We start from the raw sequence: 19,308 nt of genomic DNA, 5'->3' as shown, positions 1-19,308 counted from the left end.
ATTTAGATACAATAAATAATATTTTCCTCTCCGTAACAAATGAAATACTTCTAAGGTGACTCAGGATTTTAAACTCAGAATAAATTTGAGGAGCAGCTGATTAGATCGTCATTCGTGAAGTCGGGCGATCTCGATCCATGTTCGCACTAAAGCGGGGGAAATTTACTTCCTAATTCTTCTATCGTTTACCTCTCGCGAATTCTTAGGTCGTTTTTGCTCTCTCGTGTATTTACTTCGCTTTTGCGCCCTTTTTTTAGTTCGCTTTTGCTCTGAGCGTGTCATATAAGTTATAGAGAATGTATTAGTTAATATACCGCTAGACTTTTTAAATAATATATTTTCGGATAATTTGTAATATCCTGATACATTTGATACGAAAAACAATATTTCTTGTTTTGTAAAACGTTTAGAACATAAACACGTGTACATTGGGAAGAAAATTCGACGCCGAAATATTTAAAGTATATAAAATCTATGTTAGATATTGAATTATGTGTGAAATATTTTAGTTTTCTAAAATTTTTCAAAATTTTTGAATTCTTTGAGAAATTTTTAGAAATATTCTCAAAACTTAATGGATTATTAGAAATATTTGTGAAATATTTATGAAATCTGTTATATTAATTAAAAAAATAAAATTTTTTCAAATTATTGTGCAGTCTTTTAAATGGTTTCAAATATTTAGGAATTTGTTGAAATCTTTTAAAGTATGTAAAATCTATGTAGGTTTTTCACATTTGTGTAAAATCTTTTGGAATCTTTAAAAAAAGGTGTGTTCTTTGAAATATTCGTACAATAATCACCGTGAAATTTTTGGAATTTGTTTGAAATCAGTGGAATATTTGAAATTTCTTAAAATCTTGTAAACAATTTTGCAATCGTTAAAAATATTTAAAATGCTTATACAACCCTTTAAATATTTTGATTTCTTTGTGAATTTCTTGAAATCTTTTAAAGTATGTGAAATCTATATACCTGAAAATAAAAAAAGTCGAGGGGCTCTGTAAATAATTTTTTTCAGTATAGAAAAAGTTTCTTATGTTCCAAATATACTTCAGAGAAAATTGAGATCAGATCGTTAAAAATGAGAAGTTGTCGAATTTTTTACATTAACACGTCATTCTGAAGGATCTTATCTTTTCAATAGTAATAAAAAATAAAAATAATAAATAAAAAAAATAATAAAAATAAAGATACATGAAAGTCGCAAGCGTAAATTACGAAATTGACTGTGTGATGATCATATGAGCTTATGATTCTTATCACTGATTAATATGTACTTATTATATATTCAAATTTCATACAATTTTTAAAATGTATAGTAATCATAGTGATTCAAGTAGGTACGCACGTTTGATTGTATAAATATCCCGAAACATATATTTTATTGATGAACCGTAGAAATAAGAAGACACAAAATGTTGTAATTCTATTTTGAAAAAAGAAAAATTAAATTAGTATTAAATTCTTTCAAGTCTAAATAACTTGAAAATATACCTATATTTTTACCTTTCTTTTTCATATATTCTTTTCTTATAATTGGCCAAATAAATTTTTCATAAGAATAAAATGATATACTATACAGTGAAGTTAAAGCTTTGAAATAATCAGAACATAGTCGTGTTTGATATTAAATTCATCAGTTATAGACAAAAAAGTATAATACGTAATCGTTTTCAGCTTCTGCGAGCTGCCCGCTCTACTGGCACACATTTGTCGCGTTCCTCGGAATAACCGCGGCGAGTCCTAGGAAGGAGGAGGCGGCACGAGGAAGAAAGTGACGAGACAAACCGAAGAATAAGCCTGCGAAAACGAGACGGAACCAAGGAATGAACGAGACGAAAGCGAGTCAATTGGTCAATTTGAAATAAAATTTCTTCTTATCATGCATCAATTATGAAAACTGTGACGTTTAATTGTATATGCGTCTTCATCCTCTATCTTTTATCGAATTTTTTTAGCATGAATAAGACTTTCAGGTTGTGCCCCTTTTTAACCCACACCACTCTACGAGGACGCGGAACTAGGCGGAGAACGAGGAACGAGCAAACAAATCCATTGGATTTGTATAGGTTTATTTCAGGGCGGTGTAAATCACACCTAGCGCCAACCGAGGAGTTTTTTGACTATTAGGTTTGAGTCTTGGAAAGGGAGCCCGACAGATCAAAGGAAAAATATTGCGCTGTATTTCCTGGTTAAGATGTCCCGACTGCAGCCAGGAAACGGCGTTATACTGCCCTACCTCCTGCTGTTCTTCTATCCCCTTAATTTTCACCTCTACGCAAGTACTTTTTACACAACCACCATCATTGCCCATAGTCTCAGAGCGTAACTCTTATATAAATTATTCTTCCTCTTTCTACTCCTTATCTTTTCCTATCCATACACATTTCCAGTAATATCCTCCTCTCCCTCCTACTCCTCCCATGACCATCCTTATTTGTCTCTTTCTCCTTCTCCTCTTCTTGAAACGCTCCCGACTTTCAACCTCCTGTTTCTCCTCAGCCTCCCTTTCCACCACTGCTTGCACTGTCACTCCCATCGCCTAAAATTTCTCATCATTACTTTTTCTTAAAATGCTATCTTAACTGAATACAGAAATTAATATCTTTAAGTAAGAGAAGTGGTATAAGTTCTACGTATTAATTTATAAAAATACATATCGCGAGTGTATACAGAGAAGAATAAGTTTGTATGATGCTACATATTTGCTAATAACCTAGATAAACTATTTACATATTGTGATTGAGCATTTTATTTTTATAAGAACTTTCTGCCATTTTCATAAGAACATCAGAGATTTCAGAGCCAGTTTGTTGCACCAACTCGTATAAGTAACCTTGACCTTTGGCCAGCAACAAAAACGGATTCCCATATTCCTGGAAATGAAAAATACGGAACAAGAGATTGAGACAAAACATTATTGTAAAAATATATACTGAAATATGGCGAATTTACTCACGACCATGTGACCTGCATCCATGCAAATGAATTTATCGCAGTCTATAATGGTATTAAGTCTATGAGTAATAATGAAAACAGTGACGTCCTTAAATCTTTTCCTAATTATTTTTTGAATGAGTTCATCGGTTTGCGAATCCACATTGTCAGTTGTTTCCTCCAGAACCAAAATTTTATTATTTCTGACTATAGCTCTTGCTAGGCACAACAATTGTCTTTGACCAACACTGAAGTTTGCTCCACTATCAGTAACGTTCCCATAGAGGCCAGAATGTGCAACAATATCTTTCAGCTCTACTTCTGATAGAGCTTGCCAAAGAAACTCGTCAGTGAACTCCTCAAAAGGATCCAGATTTGCTCTAAGTGTTCCAGCAAAAAGAAGAGGCTCTCGAAGAATAATACTGATTTTTGATCTTAAGTTATGCAAACCCAAGTTGCCAGTTTGCACCCCATCTATATAAATTTCTCCTTCTATATTTGCCAGCCTGAAAAGTGCAGCTATCAATGAAGACTTTCCAGCTCCAGTTTTGCCTACGATACCAGCTTTTTCCTTAGGCTTTACAATGAAACTTACATTTTTTATTGCCAATTCACCCCCAATATTATATCTTAAGCATACATTCTTATATTCAACACAACCCTCTGTTGGCCATTCTAGTGGTGGCTCATAATCCGGTTCACTTTCTAAGGGAGGTTCTTGTGGAATTTTTGTGTACCCCAGGATTCTTTCAACTGAGTTCATTTCGTTTTCTAATTCTGCGGTTTGGGGAATTCCTAATTGAAGTATTGTTGATAGACGAAGGCTTTGAATTATAATGAGACCTACCTTTGCAATTTCTTTTTCACCGGTCATCAGAATAAATAAGAAAATGATAATGCTCATGTAAATTGAACTGATGAGGTCCAAGCAGAAACTTAAAGCTCTGGAACCAGAAATAAAGAGGAACCAAGATGCTGAGTGGACATCTTGATGGTTATCAAATTCTTTTGCTAAGCATTCCTGGGCTTTGAAAGCCCGCACTGATGCTAGGCCTTGGAGTGTATCACTTAGGTGACTGAAGACTAGTGATCGAGCTGGATAAGTAAAATAAGTTTGAATTTCATGTTGATTAAAAGATCATGTTCAAGTTTTAACTACGTCTCGTTTTCATGTTTTTAGAAACGCCCTCTAGCTAATTCTAGTTTTAAACCCCCTTTTACTATGATTTTCATCCCATGTGGGATTACATGTAGGTGCAATTCATAAACTTCCATAACAATATTTTTCATCCTATCTCAGTAATTTGAGATAGGAATTCCAGTTATTTTTAAGGCCATGTAAAGGTAACCTCAGATAAACTTTTCTTAGTCTTTTATATTTAGTTTCCAAAATTTTTAACACAATATCTCATTTCGTGTGAACGTAAAATGCGCAAAAAACGCAACAAGCAATTTTGAGGATACCTTTACATGGGCTTGAGAAGAGATCATTGCTACTTACTCATTCCTTCCAGATGCTTAACACTTCTACATGTCTTAGCGTAAATTGCATTCAACAAGTAAAATACATATCCAGTGATGATAGTAGGTATCAACATCCAGTAACTCATAACAGTTGTCATAATAATCGTTGATGTGAGGTATAGAAAAACTGTCAGTACACCGTTCATACAAAGAGGTAAATTCCTATCCACTACTATAATGTCATTGGAAAACCTAGGGTAATGATAAACTATCTTAATAATAATATTCGTCTATAAAATCCAAAAACAAACAAATGATAAGATGATGAAAAATGCGTATAAAATAGAGTAGAGAAGTGTAGAGAATAATGACCTCTTAATTATCTTTTCTGAAGAATTAGTATGAAAAAAGGATATCGTTGCCCTGGTGATATGAATGAACATTGCTGCATGCAAATTTTTTGAAGACTGCAGACACATCTCGAAGAAGACAAAGAACTTCATATAAGCGGAGATGACTATTGCTACAATAATTCCACTGTAAATATAAACGTACCAAAGCCTGTAGTCACCTTTCAAATCATTACTATAATTAAAATCGGTGCTAATATTCATAGGATTTTTTACATTAACCCAGTACAAAATAAAATAATTTCCTCCACTGGCAGCGATCTGATGCAGAAGGTTCAGGCCAAACACAAGTAATACAAAAGAGAGGCTACCAACTTCCTTAAAGTAGGACCAGTAAACCCAAATTGATATTTTTCTGTTTGTGGTATGTTCTTCTACGTCTTTTCTTTCTAGTTCAGAAGTAAAATCTGTTGATTGAACTTCACCCATTAGAGACTTCACATCATTAGCAGCTTGCTCGTTTCTATCATGTATTTCCTCCGTAGCTTGAAGCACAGACAAAAATTCCAGACTTGAGTTTCTAAGTTCATGGAGGCTTCCCTCAAATTTGACTGTTCCTTGGCTTAGAACATAGACACGATCAACACGGTTCAGGTACTGAAGCTGATGAGTGACTAAGATGATTGTTTTTCCTTTTAAGTAATCACAGATACATTCTTCGAAAAAAGATCTACCAACATGAGCGTCGAGAGCTGATAATGGATCATCGAGAAGATAAACATCAGCTTCTGCATAAACAGCTCGAGCAAGATTTATCCTTGCTCGCTGACCCCCACTGAGATTAATACCATTTTGCCCTATAATTGTCTGATCCTTGTGAGGGAACCTGATGAAATCTTTGTCCAGTTGACAAACTCTGACAACCTTATCATATCGTTGTTTGTTCATTGACTGACCAAAGAGAATGTTTTTCCTTACACTAGATGAAAAAATCCAAGGTTCTTGGCTGACATAGACAACTTTACCACGAACTTCCAGTTTTCCTGAGTTTAGTGGCAGTTCTTGAAGAATTGCATGGAACAAATTCGTTTTGCCAGCACCGACTTGACCTAGAACTGCAGTTATATCTCCACGTTTGGCAGAAAAAGATATTTTTTTTAGGGTATCATCATATGCACCTTCGTCCCACTTAGCTGTCGCATTTTCTAATAAAACAGCAATATCTGAATCGGTGTATTCTTCTCTGACTCGAGTTAAATCTTCAACTGTATTAAAACTTAATTTCCTATAATTCGCACGAGTGCCGTTAGACAGCTTGACTTTGTATGAGAAGTCTTCTAATTGCATGAACTCTTCGATTCGTTTTATTGATGTCATGGCCTTGCCAATTCGCTGAGTAGCTAAATACAAAAAATATTTTAATGTATAAAGATATCAATGAGCAATACAACTGAAGCTACTTTTATTTTCGATGTTAAGTATCTTTACCAGTGATAGGTATACTGTTTCCGATGTAATTTTTTTTTGTATAGTGGTATGTATTAATACTTTTGAATCATTAATCGAGTTTTTAGTATTTGAGAAATTATCTCTAGCTCCGCTTAGAAATATAATAATGCTTAAGTAGTATTATTGCATAATAGTAAACCACGAAAAAAACATCGGGAACAACTAAAATTATACTTATTCCTAATACTCAGATTAAAATATCATATCAATTTCGTGAATTATATGAATTCCGTGAATTTATTGAATTTCGTGAAATCCTTGAATTTCGTGAATCACTTGAATTTCACGAATTCCTTAAAGTCCATGAATTCTACGAACTCATTAACTTCCATGAAGTCTTTGAATTCCGTGAATGCACGCGCTGTATACCATATATTAGCAAAAGTTTTGACTCCGTCGGAAAATTTCTTTTTTTAACGTGGAACGAGTGTCCTGAGAAGTGATTCACATTTTTTTGTTGAAAATTGTATGGTTCGACAGGTGTCGAAACATCTAGCCGCAAATATGATAGAGAAGTTTTACTGGCTCCTGGACTTTTACAGTTCCAAACATGTGAGGTACCATACCAATATCACCATTTAGAAACTACAACATTATGTATCGTAGCGTTACTTTACGTTCCGAGAATGAACTTCCAATCCATTTATTGAAAGTTTCCAATAACAGAAATCTTTAGCAGTGCACATTCACACGTGTATGAAGTTGGCTATATAAGCCAGAAGTACTTGTAAACTTTACAGGAGTTGTAACTGCCTACTTTTTAAACGTGTTAGATTAATTTCCAAAATGTTGTCGTATTGTTTTGATAATTTATGGTAATTTGTCAGTGTCCTGAATATGAAACAGACACTGAAACTGCCCTGAACCGTTAAGGTGATTTAGGGTAGCTTATCGCTTTCGATTGGTTCAATCACTATTCGCGTTAGAGTTTCAAGTTTTAAACCATAATAGCAACAGTGAGGTTATGATTCCAGCAATCCTGAACAGTAATTTTTAATTTAAATGCGCAAGCGCAACAGCTAGAGAAGCTATCTTGCTCAAAGTGCGCGAGCACAGCAACTAGAAAAGTCTTTTTAAAATTGCTATTTAGCACTGATTCTGAATTGGTTACTTCTCGCGTGACATACAATGCCTCAAAATCCCTATGTAAAAGTTACCTTCGCAAGCTTCGCTCGCAAGTTTGAGCGCGCCTAGGGCGCGCGATTGTTGGTTCTCGCGTTTCGCGTTGATGATGTATTTATATCGCGCTTCGCGCTCGATTTTGTATTTACCTCGCGCTACGCGCTCGCACTTTGTATTTTTCTCACATTCTCATATTCGTGCTCGGTCTTTGCATTTCTCCTACATTCGGGCACAGACCTTTCAAAATTAAAAATCAACGAATCAACAACTGTAATTTTGCGATTGTGAACACTCTTCTCTTAAAGTTCTTTCGGTTTTGACGAACACATTCTCATCACGTATCTTGTGCTTGTCACTCGGCTTTGCCCAAAATGTCAAATTTTCTACATTATGTTCAACACTTCCATATCAAATATAATACATTTTTTATGCACCTCTATCTGGGATTTCGGTACTTAGATTTTGAAAAATAAAGTACAAATTGTATTTATCATGATTACTTTAATGTTTGTTTCTTATTTTGCGTTTAATTTTATTCTAAGCTGCGCTGAAACATGTATCATTTAAATAAATATATATCATTACAATTCATAAAATGCACGGAAATTTAAAGAATCTTATTATTATTGCCTCGTTTTCATATTTTTTTTTAATCTTGTTTTTTACGATTAAAAAAAACTACGCTTTCTGTCAAAAAATATGCGTAAAAAATTTGTATTATATCTTTTGGTTGAACAAATGTTGTCTGATTTATTCTCGTAGCTTGTAATGTTGTACTCGAATACAATTTTTTTATTTTCAATGTTGTTTTTTAAAAATAAAACAAAAAAAACTTATCCTACAAAAAAGTAATTCCTGAAAAATTTGCTATAATTTTTTAGGTGCACAATTTTTGTCAATGTATCTCTTTTTGAATCGAAAATTTGAATTTTCGATTTTTTGTTAACAAAATTAAAAAATTTCTTTAGAAAATGCCCTAAATTTTAAAAATTAAAAAAAAACTGGCTAACAAAATCGTCCTTTCTTTTCATATCCTTTCAAAGTGTGTCAAAGAGAAATCCAATGGAATAGTTCCTTCAAATGTTACTGTGTTTACTGACTACAACGACAGCGACAAAAACGATAACGACGAGACAGACACCGACGTAAAAACAAATTTTTCTGACCCAGGGGGTGTCAAAACGTCAAAATTTGATGAAAAAAAGTCATTTTTCCCATAAAACCAATACCTTCTAATTAGGATGAGAATTTAATAATTCATTATTTTTTTTTGTTATAACAATTTTGAATTTTAGATTTATTTTTAGCAAAATTCAAAAAGTTGTGTAGACAATCTTGCAGGGCCTTAAAAAGTAACATTTTTCTTCTCTGGACTTTTTCCCATATTACGCTTTTTTTTGGCTGCAAATGTTCATTTTCGTTGGTTTTTTGTATTTTGAAAATGCTATGACTTTTGTAATTTTTATTTTATCGAAAAAAGTAATATGGATAATTTGATTATACTTTGGTCTACTATAAAAATCTGTCGAAAGAATTTTAAGATATTTTCAAAAAAGTAGCCTCAAAAATTTTCAAAATGCTTTAACTTTTTAAAATTTCTTTTAAAAAAGCTGACTAAAAAACTCGACGTTTCTTTTCATATTCTTATAAAGTGTGCCGGAAGGGAATCGAATCGAATAATTCCTTTAAATGTTACCGTATTTACAGACTACAACGACAACAACGACAACGACACAACAACAGCGGCAACAGTGACAACGACAACGACAACAACAATAAAATCCGCGAAAGTCATTTTTCACATAAAACCAATACCTTCTCATTAGGATGAGAATGTAAAAAACTCGAAAATCAGACTCTTATTATGTAAGGTATCGCTTATACCGAGAACGCAAATTCTTTTTACGATTTCGCGTGTTTACAATAACTCGGCTACGCCTCAGCTACACCTTGTTCTTATAAACTTTTTTCTTGATTTAAATAGATTTGTATTTTAAAATTTTTATTTGTATGTTTTCATCTCAATGAGAACTTATTAATTTTATGAGAAAATTGAGTCTGTCGTTGTTGGCGTTGTTGTTGTTGCTTTTCGAAAAATAAAGAATCCCCTTTTCCAGCAAAAATACACGAGATATGAAAAAAATGTTATAAAGAAAAATTGTTCAACTCAAAAAGATCAACCAATTTCTCATGACAAGTTTTTTGATAAGACGAAACGTTTTTGTTTTAATCGTAAACAATAACATTAGGAGGAAAAAAATTAAAATTTTGGAAAATCATCAAAAGATAGAATAAAATGTTTTATAATAAAATTATTCAACTAAGATATATCCAATCATATGCTTGTGACTTTTGTTTTGATAGGATGTACATTTTTTTGTAACTTTAAAAACAAGACAATGAAAATACGTCTGTTCCAATATCTGTATCCATACGCAATATCGGAATAAGCAGTCCCGGACCGAGGAACAGAAATTAATATAAGATACATTTCATAGAATAGAGTTCAACATAAAATAGAAAATGTCGTGTTTTGGAAGCTTCCTTAGGGGGTCTTGAAAAACCTCCCAAAATTCAGTTAATTTGGGGGGGGGGGGTCGAGGCGCCATCTTCCAATATGGCGGCTTATTTAATGTTTTTGGATTTTCCTTGGAAACGGCTATTTATAGAGTAAAAATAGTGATATAATAAAACACTCTAAATTTTCTTCTGAATAAAAAAGGTTATAAAAAACATTTCCATAAAGTGAATAGTTTGCCCGGAAAATTGAAAAGATTGATCATTTTTGGAAGTTCATTATTTTCGCATTTGTGAGCGATTGCCTCACTGAAAATGAGCGCAGTTTATTGTTTTCAGCTTGGCTGAAGGTAAGCTACCGTGCAATATCGATAATATTGTTGTAGCTATACTATTTATTTAATAATGACATTTATTTTGATCATTTTCAACACTTAATTTGAAGAAGTTGCTTTCATTTCTCGAAGTAGGGAGATTCTCATTTACCTTCCTCATGTCTCAACAACGCATCTGCAAATTTTCGAAATTTTGAATTAATTTTTTGATATTAAAAACGGCCTTTTTCTGAACCTGTGTCAAAACTCGAAAAATCCGAGTTGAGCCTGGGGGGCGAAGTAATAACGATGTATTTACTGCAGGCCCATTTTTTCTTTAAACGGTAGAAAACATAATGGACCCATCGTAAATAATCTCAACTCCTTCCATGTGCCTGGGACCCTTGGAACTGCATTTCCCAGGGTATGAACCGACCACGGTCATGTAGTCACGGGCGACTATCGGCGTCCCTCTTCCGCCATAGCAAATACGTGAGGGCAAGCGAGAGAGTAACGGGCTTGTTAGTACAGTCAAGCACAGTCGTCTCTATTTTTGTAAGAGAACCTTTCTTCTCCCGCTAACATTTCACGTCTATTAAACGCGTTTTTTGTATCAGAAAATAATAAGAATACAGATTCCACTTGATTCGTATTTTCCCACTTTATTGTTCATGTTCATAAAAGTGTTAAAGTATGTGCATATTTTAGGCCGTGCAAAAATAATGTAGTCTTTTGGTTAGAAATGTGGGAGGCGGGGGCGAGTTTCCTATGCTGCTTTACATGCAGTACATTTTTTGACAAAAGTTCATCATTTTAGGTTTATAATTCAACTCCTTGGTTAACATTTAAACTGCTTTATTGAAAATGAATTTCTTTGATTCAAGATTCATAAGTTTAGTTAAAAATTCAACTGTTTAAAAATGCACATTTTCGTTCAATATGTATATTTCTGGTTTTAAAATATAACTGATTAGGGGAAAAGTCTTCTTCTTTGAATTGAAAATTCACAAATTTTGTAAAAAATGAAACTATATACTTGAAAATTTTCTTCATGTTAAAAATTCTTACTTTCAACTTTACAAATTAATTCTTTTGTAGAAAATACGTATGCCTTGTTTAAAAAACTATACCTTTATATTACCACATTTATTGAGGAAAATTCCACTACTTGGGTACAAAATGAAACTACAGAGATGTATGGCGAAAAGATATACGTTTCATTAGTAGAATAACTATATAATAATAGAATAATAAATACAATAATAAAAACCTTAATTTTTGCTTAAAAATTAATATTGTTGGTTTAATGATTCAACTGTTTTGTGGATAATTCATCTATTTTGTTAAAAATTCGTCTTCTTGGCTAGGAAATGAAGTTTGGTTTTTAAAAACTGACCTTACTGGATTTTTATATAAGTATTTTGATAATAATTCATCCTTTTTTCATTAATTTTCACTTATAAAACATTAGTTTTATTTTTTTTTTCGTTGGAAATGAAACTATTTCATTTTTGTTTGAAAACTTATTTTCCTTTTTGGTAAGAAATTCATTAATTTAATTAAAAGTTACAACTATGCACTTTAAAAATTAACGGCTTAGTACAACATTCACTTTTTCCTTGAAAATTCATAGTTTCGGTTAAAAAATTCAACTATTTTGTGGAAAAGTAATGTATTGTGTGAAAAATTCGTCTTTTTGAGCATAAGATAAATATTCTGTTTTGCAAAAGTATTATTATGCTTAAAGATTTAACTATTATGTAAAAAATGTGTTTTTTTTTTAATTGAATTAGTTTTACCTATTTATTGTTTTTAATCAATTATGTTAACTGAAAATGCAACTGTTCCATTTTTGGTTCAGACATATTTTCTATTCGAAAGGGTAACTGCTTTGGTTAAAAATGCGTTCTTTTGTGTTCTGAATTCGAACATTCACACATAAAATAACACGTTTGAAAACTTTTTTATGCAATTTGTTATATTGCTGTTGGGAAAAATACTTTTAGAAATTATTAGATTTTAATTACAAAAAATACAATATATTCTTTTTCCCTTCCTATAGTCATTTCCTGATTAGTGATGCCATTCGATACGAGACTGTCTCGATAAAGTATCGAAATATCTCGGGTTTTTCTCGTATCGGTATCGGTTTCCGAGACTCCAGTCTCGGTTTTGTTTTGTATCATTTTGGTATCGGAGAACCGATATATCGCTCGTATCGCCTCTTAAGCAACTCAATTTTTTTTATAATTTTGAAAAACTGTCTAAATTACAAAAACGGATAACTGGACAACTAACAAAATAGGAATTTTTCGAATACGGGAAAAAGGAGCCGGTAAAATCGAAATCCTCGTTGAAAGATGAAGCAAGTATCCACTTCCAAAATAAAGTATTGCTTAAATTAAGTCAAAACAGTTTTATTACAAAAATTTATCGACGTCTGATGAAGTGGATGTTGAAGTTGGCAATCTGAAAGTGACACCTAAAACTGGAGCAGGCTCTACTGCAGATTGCAATACAAATTTAATGTTTTAGACAAAACAAATGGTCAAAATTACTCTGGCGATATAAACCGTGTGCATAAAAACTTTCGCCCGGAATATGGGTGTGCTGAATGATAATAACAAACGAATTATTTTTTCCTGAGAAAATAAAAGTTGAATATCGTGATATTGGTGATATAACAGCCTGACAGACATTTTTTGCTCAAAATCCTCAAAAATAAAAAAAATTATATTATTTCTTTTGTAATTAAATGATAATAATTTCAAAAAATATCGCTAAACTAAAATGTTTTTGAAAATTGTGAATAATAATACAATTATATTTGAAAACAATCCTTTTACCATAATAGGAAATACATTTGTTATGCATTTTTTATGTAATAAACCCATTTGTGATCAAAATGGTGTTTACTCACTTTTGTGCTGCTACTTTTAAGTTACGCTTTTCTAAAAGAGTGAATTATAAATAAGTTTCGATAGAAAGATTTTACTGATTTTTCCCGCAAAATGTCAATTTCTTATTTTTGTATTGATAATAAGAATATTAAATATTTTGTGATTAAATTTGTCCAGATATTTTTCAATAATTGTGAAGATAATATTAATATAAGCAAATTAAAGAAACTGAAAAGAAAGTGAAATTATATTTGATTAACACTAAAATACATCTTCTGATAATAAACTATTATACATATTAACACATTTGTAGATATGAGAGCAGGATATTCAGTATTATGATTTTGATTTTAAAGATATAAATACAATTTTTTCTACAATTTCACAGAAAACTTAAAAAGATGTCTGAAGATTTCAGATATGTTAGAAAGAATTCAGAAAATTGTAAAGAAATTTTCTTTATTTTATAGAATGTTACAAAATCTGAGGAATGATTGGTTATTTTGACGTTTCAAACTTTAAAAATTTTAGAGATTTGTGAGAAATTATGAAATATTTTATATATTTTCGGAAACGTTTTCAAATTTGAGAATATTTTTAATCTCTTCAAAATTACTGAATTATTGAATTTTCTTTAACAAGTAATTACCTAGGAAACCAAATTCCATTCGATTCTGTTGAATGGGTTTCGAAGGCTTTTGAATTGCGTATCTGTCACTTGAATTCCAAATTGCCGCCGATTTGTTTTTTAAAGACTTTTAGTTGTTATAATTTTGTCGACTAACGTATATGCCGTAAAAGACTAATCACTAAAATAGCAAAAGGAATCTAGTAGGCCTGCGCATGATTTCTTTTAATCTTTCAATAATTCATAAATTTTAAAAATCATGTAAAAAGCACCTTAACACCAAAAAAGTCGGTCTCATTCAAAAAGAAGGAAACCGATTCAATATAACCTTCCTTGAAATGGTCATTGCAGTACATGGCAGATTCGAAGCTGCTTGAGAAAATGATCGATTCGAATAGTCGCAAACCGATTCTGTTTTAACTTTCTGAATCTGCAAATGACAGATACGCAATTCACAGAGTCGTCTTTTCGATGGATTCTTTATTCTTGGGTAGTAAAATAAAAAATGATTCCAAATTTTCCCAGGAATTTTAGGAAAATATTTGTATTTTCTTTGAAAAAATTGAAAACTCTTGAAATCTTTGAAACCACGTGTAGGGCTTCTAAATTTTTTGTTCTCTATCTTTGAAAATGTAGTTTTTGTTAAAAATTCCTAAAAAACTTTGGAGCTAACTCGATTAAAAAAAATGTGATAAAATTCAAAAATCACAAAATTTGCCTTTATATCTTCTACATTTTTTTCGACCTTCTTAAAAATCTTTTTCAGCTTTCTTCATTTTCTTTTAGAATTAATTAGTCAGAATCGAAAATCATTTTAAGTATTCCCACTTTTTTCGAAATTAAAAAAATGTACATTTAATTAAAAATCTGGTTCATTCTCTTCAACTTATAAACAATCTTCAATTTTTTTTAAACTTAAAAAAATTTTAATATCTTTAAATATTTTGAATTTCTCCTAAAATTAAAAAAAGCTGCAAAATTAAAAAATACCTTAAAATCTTCCAGATTGCTTCTGGGCCAAGTTTGAAAGACTTTTGAAATATTAAAAATGGTTGTTTTCCAAATTAAAAGAAAAAATTATGGATAAAATTTGTCTATGAAACGGAAGAAAATTTATCATTTTCTTGAAACCTTTCAAATCGCTTGGAAAGTTTCTAAATGTGTTGTTCGCTATCTTCAAAAATGTTCTTTTTGTTTAAATTTTATTGCGATATTTTCAAAATTTAAATTGCTCTTCAATCATTTTAAAACTTCAAAATAGCTCTTAAACTTCCACTAATTATAAGATGAATAAATAAGCTAACATAAGACATAAAATAGGTTTTATTTAAAATAGAAGTTGAGTGTCTCTTGATCAACAAATAAAAAGTAAGTGAACTTATATTAATAAAAACTTTCGTTTAAATCAAACCAAATTTTATCTGTCCATGTAAAAGATTTGATTTAAAAATCGACTTGAAACAAGTTTCAGTTTGTTTGAATGAAACAAATAACTATCGCAGTGAGTGTTTTGAAATTTCTTCGGCAGTGTAAACAATATAGGTCTAGTATAGAGTTTAGATTTTTAGAATATATATAATTCTTTTCTTCCAAGGTCTTCTCCCAAAGAGCTAAGCTCCTCGCAGCCTACCTCGCAGTTCCTTTTTCCGGTACTTGCGTCCGGCCACATGGCCAACCCTACACTCTCTCTCCTATTATGAACGAGGAAAATCCCATCTGGCCATTTTGTCTCGGAATTCCGATACGATAGCGATACGAGACAACAATTTTCGATATTTTTCCGTTACGACACAAAATCGAGCGCTACAAATCCGAGACTGGAAGGTGAGTATCGTATCGGTATCGTCTCAGTATCGATAAATATTGCTCGGCGGCATTACTATTCGTGATATAATTTTTTCGTCAGTAAATTATTTGCCTTTTATTTCTATTTATATCACTTTTATTTCAGTTCATTAAAAAACATTTATCTGTTGAAGGTTAATTATTTTAGCTGAAAATGCCTTTCTTTGCTTGAAATGTCGTTGTAAATTTGAAAATTGATTTTTTTATATGCACAATGACGTATGCCAGCTAAAGAGGTGTTATTGTAAATGAAAATACTCAAGTAAAAAGGCAAATAAATTTGAGAAACATGACTTTTTCTGGTTAAAATTTCTTCTCTATAGCTGAAAATGGACCTACTATCGGCGAGCAAATTCGAGTCCTCTAGCTTTGACGTTGAGTAAGTATGTGAAGAAAAAATGGTAGGTTATTGAAGGAGGTATCATTTTAAAGGTGCAAATGTTGTACGTTAATGAGCCGAAAAGTAATGTTCCAAAAAATTATTTGTAGCTTACAGATCTGAAAATCTGATGAAAAGCAAGGAAATTTCATAGGTTTAAAAAAAAAAACAGTGAACTTTGAAGTATAGTTTTTTATTGAAAAAATGATAGGAAAAATCTGAAAAAATTCATGGTGGCATATTAAACATTTCTGACCAGATTGCTGTCGAAAAATTAGCAAAATATAAATAATTGTTCGTTTTTTGTGAATAAATATGCGACCGAGATATCTTCGTCCTAATGAAGATAATCAAGAGATTTAAATTGGAGGTAGTTATTTGAAATATCTGTAATAATTTACAATTTGAAGGAAGTATGCGCTTCTTGTTGTCTTCGTACAAATTGCGATATTTGAAGTCAGTTTTTTATATAGCAAAAGCAAGTGCGAGAGCCCAGCTTGGTGCCGTTTTTTCAGGGGATTGTCCTCGGTTTTCCTCAGTCCGACCTACTCGACGTGTGCCTCCGAGCCTCACTTTGGCCTTCAAACCCTTTCCCTGTGGTGAGGAAAACCGAGGACGATCCCCTGAAAAACGGCACTGCGCTGGGCTCTCGCACTTGCTTTCCTATATAAAAAACTGACTTCAAATATCGCAATTTGTACGAAGACAATAAGAACCACATACTTAATTCTAATCGTAAATTATTACAGGTAGTTCAACTAACTACCTCCAATTTAAATCACTTCATTATCTTCATTAGGACTGAAGATAGCGCGGTCGCATATTTATTCACAAAAAACGAATAATTATTTATATTTTGCAAATTTTTTGACGGCAATCTGGTCAGAAATATTTAATGTACCACCATGAATTTTTTCGAATTTTTCCTATCAGTTTTTCAATAAAAAATTATGCTTCAAAGTCCACTGTTTTTAAAACCTATCCAATTTCCTTATTTTTCATCAGATTTTCAGACCTGTAAGCTACAAATAATTTTTTAGAATAATACTTTTTGGCTCATTAACGTAAAACATTGGCACCTTTAAAATGATACCTCTTTTATTAACCTGCCATTTTTTCTTCCCATACTTATTCAACGTCAAAGCCAGAGGGCTCGAATTTTCTCGCGGATAGTACTTGAACATTTTTTTGATTTATTTGTTTACTCTAAAGCTTGATTATAAGATTATTTTTAATCTGATTATTACTGAATTTTGATACGATCATCGGAGCACCTTTCGAATGCTTCATGTAAAAATCAGTAATGATATGATTTTTTTCTGATACAAAAAACGCCTTTGATAGACGTGAAATGTTAGCGGGAGAAGAATGGAGATACAAAAATTGTTATTTTATTTTATTCCCCTTACAGTATTAATCTGAATTATTTCACGGAATGTTAACAATTTTCTGTTCTTGTTAGATTATCTTAGAAATGATTATTTTACAAATTACTTTCTGTATAAGCAACAGTAGATGTGAAGCCAGAAGTATTTTGGAGGCGTGTTGATCAAAAGGTTTAAATTCACTTCAAAGCTTGATTAAAAGATTAATTTTAATCTGATCATTACTGGATTTTGATACGATCATTGGAGCACCTTTGGAGTGCTTAATGTAAAAATCAGTAATGATATGATTTTTTTCTCATGCAAAAAAAGCGTTTAATAGACGTGAAATGTTAGTGGGAGAAGAAAGGTTCTCTTATCAAACTAGAAATTACTGTGCTTGACTGTACTAACAAGCCCGTTACTCTCTCGCTTGCACTCACGTATTTGCTTTGGCGGAAGAGGGACGCAGATAGTCGCCCGTGGCTACATGACCGTGGTCGCTTCATGCCTATGGAAGGAGTTGAGATTATTTACGATGGGTCCATTATGTTTTCTACCGTTGGAAGAAAAAAAAGGCCTGCAATAAATTCAAATTAAGCGTTGAAAATCATCAAAATAAATGTCATTATTAAATAAATAGTACAGCTACAACAAAATTATCGATATTGCACGGTAGCTTACATTCAGCCAAGCTCGAAACAATAAATGCGTTCATTTTCACTGAGACAATTGCTCACAAATGCAAAAATAATGAACTTCCAAAAATGAGCAATGTTTTAAATTTTCCGGGCAAACTATTCACTTTATTGCAATGTTTTATATAACCTTCTTTATTCAGAAGAAAATTTAGAGTGTTTTATTATATCACTATTTTTACTCTATAAATAGCCGTTTCCAAGGAAAATCCAAAAACATTAAATTAGCCGCCATATTGGAAGATGGCGGCTCCCCCCCCCCCAATTTGCTGAACTTTAGGAGGTGTTTCAAGACCCTCTAAGGAAGCTTCCTGGCAACTAAGTTCATTGTTATAAATTATTTCTATTTAAGCCCACTCACTCAGCTTCGTTGACTGGCCTAAGAGTATTCCACTTCAGAAAATTCCGAGGAAGCAGTAGTGCCACCTCTAAAAGTAAAAAGCGAAAGCTTGCCAAATCGTTCGATAACCGCATTGGACAGTGCTAGCCGTGGCGGAATCTCGGCCACGTCAATCAGAGGAAGTAGTAGGACGTCGCGAACGTCTATCGTGATTAGGGATATGCCATACTCAAACGCAGTGCTTAATGATAAAAATCTTAATTCGAACAAGGCTACAGGGCCGAAAAAATACCCCCAATTAAAGTTATTGCGGACGAGGTTTCCGAGTTTCATATCTCGAAGAATATAGAAAAATCGAACACGATGCGTTGGAAAACTCAATTGAAAAAGTCCGTATCACTGAGGTTAGGGATATAATTAAGAACTTGAAAAACGGTAAGGCTGCCGGGGTAGACGGTATTAACGCTGAAATGTTTAAACACGGTGGCGAGTACATACCACATAGAGTTTGCGAATTGATAAATTTATGTTTCGAGATGGGAGACGTCCCAGACGATTGGAAACAAGAGATTATCGTACCAATATACAAGAGAAATGGAGATAAAAGCGAGTGCAATAATTACAGAGGGATTAGCTTATTAAGCACTGCAAGTAAAATATATTCAAAAATACTTATTCGTACGGTAATGAGAATAACAGAAACAAAGATTTGGGAAGTCCAAAGTGGGTTTATGCCAGGAAGGTCATGTATGGATCAAATATTTAGCTTACGGCAAATAACAGAAAAAAGTTTGAGAGTAAGAAAAAAAGTTTTCTGTGCATTTGTTGACCTAGAGAAAGCTTTTGACAAGGTAGATAGAAGTAAACTTTGGGAAATTCTGAAAGAGTATGGAGCCAATGGATGGATCCTACAAGCTATAAAAACAATATACACAGGT

At 32.2% G+C, this 19,308-nt stretch overlaps 1 protein-coding gene across 1 annotated transcript in view; it reads right to left on the bottom strand.

Moving 5' to 3' along the window:
* Nucleotides 1–2,698: 2,698 nt before the first annotated feature.
* LOC117179045 (probable multidrug resistance-associated protein lethal(2)03659) overlaps nucleotides 2,699–19,308 on the bottom strand; it is a 21,410-nt gene continuing 4,800 nt past the window's right edge. The window contains exons 3-6 of the mRNA XM_033370670.1: nucleotides 4,777–6,154; nucleotides 4,442–4,656; nucleotides 2,963–4,035; nucleotides 2,699–2,879 (exon numbers count right to left, since the gene is read on the bottom strand). Coding sequence (XP_033226561.1) covers nucleotides 2,733–2,879; nucleotides 2,963–4,035; nucleotides 4,442–4,656; nucleotides 4,777–6,154 — 2,813 coding nt within the window. The 3' untranslated portion in view covers nucleotides 2,699–2,732. The remainder of the gene's footprint in view (nucleotides 2,880–2,962; nucleotides 4,036–4,441; nucleotides 4,657–4,776; nucleotides 6,155–19,308) is intronic.

This window comes from Belonocnema kinseyi, chromosome 1, assembly GCF_010883055.1.
Source record: "Belonocnema kinseyi isolate 2016_QV_RU_SX_M_011 chromosome 1, B_treatae_v1, whole genome shotgun sequence".
In the NCBI taxonomy this organism is placed as follows: domain Eukaryota; kingdom Metazoa; phylum Arthropoda; class Insecta; order Hymenoptera; family Cynipidae; genus Belonocnema; species Belonocnema kinseyi.
This window is presented reverse-complemented; position numbering and strand designations above follow the sequence as displayed.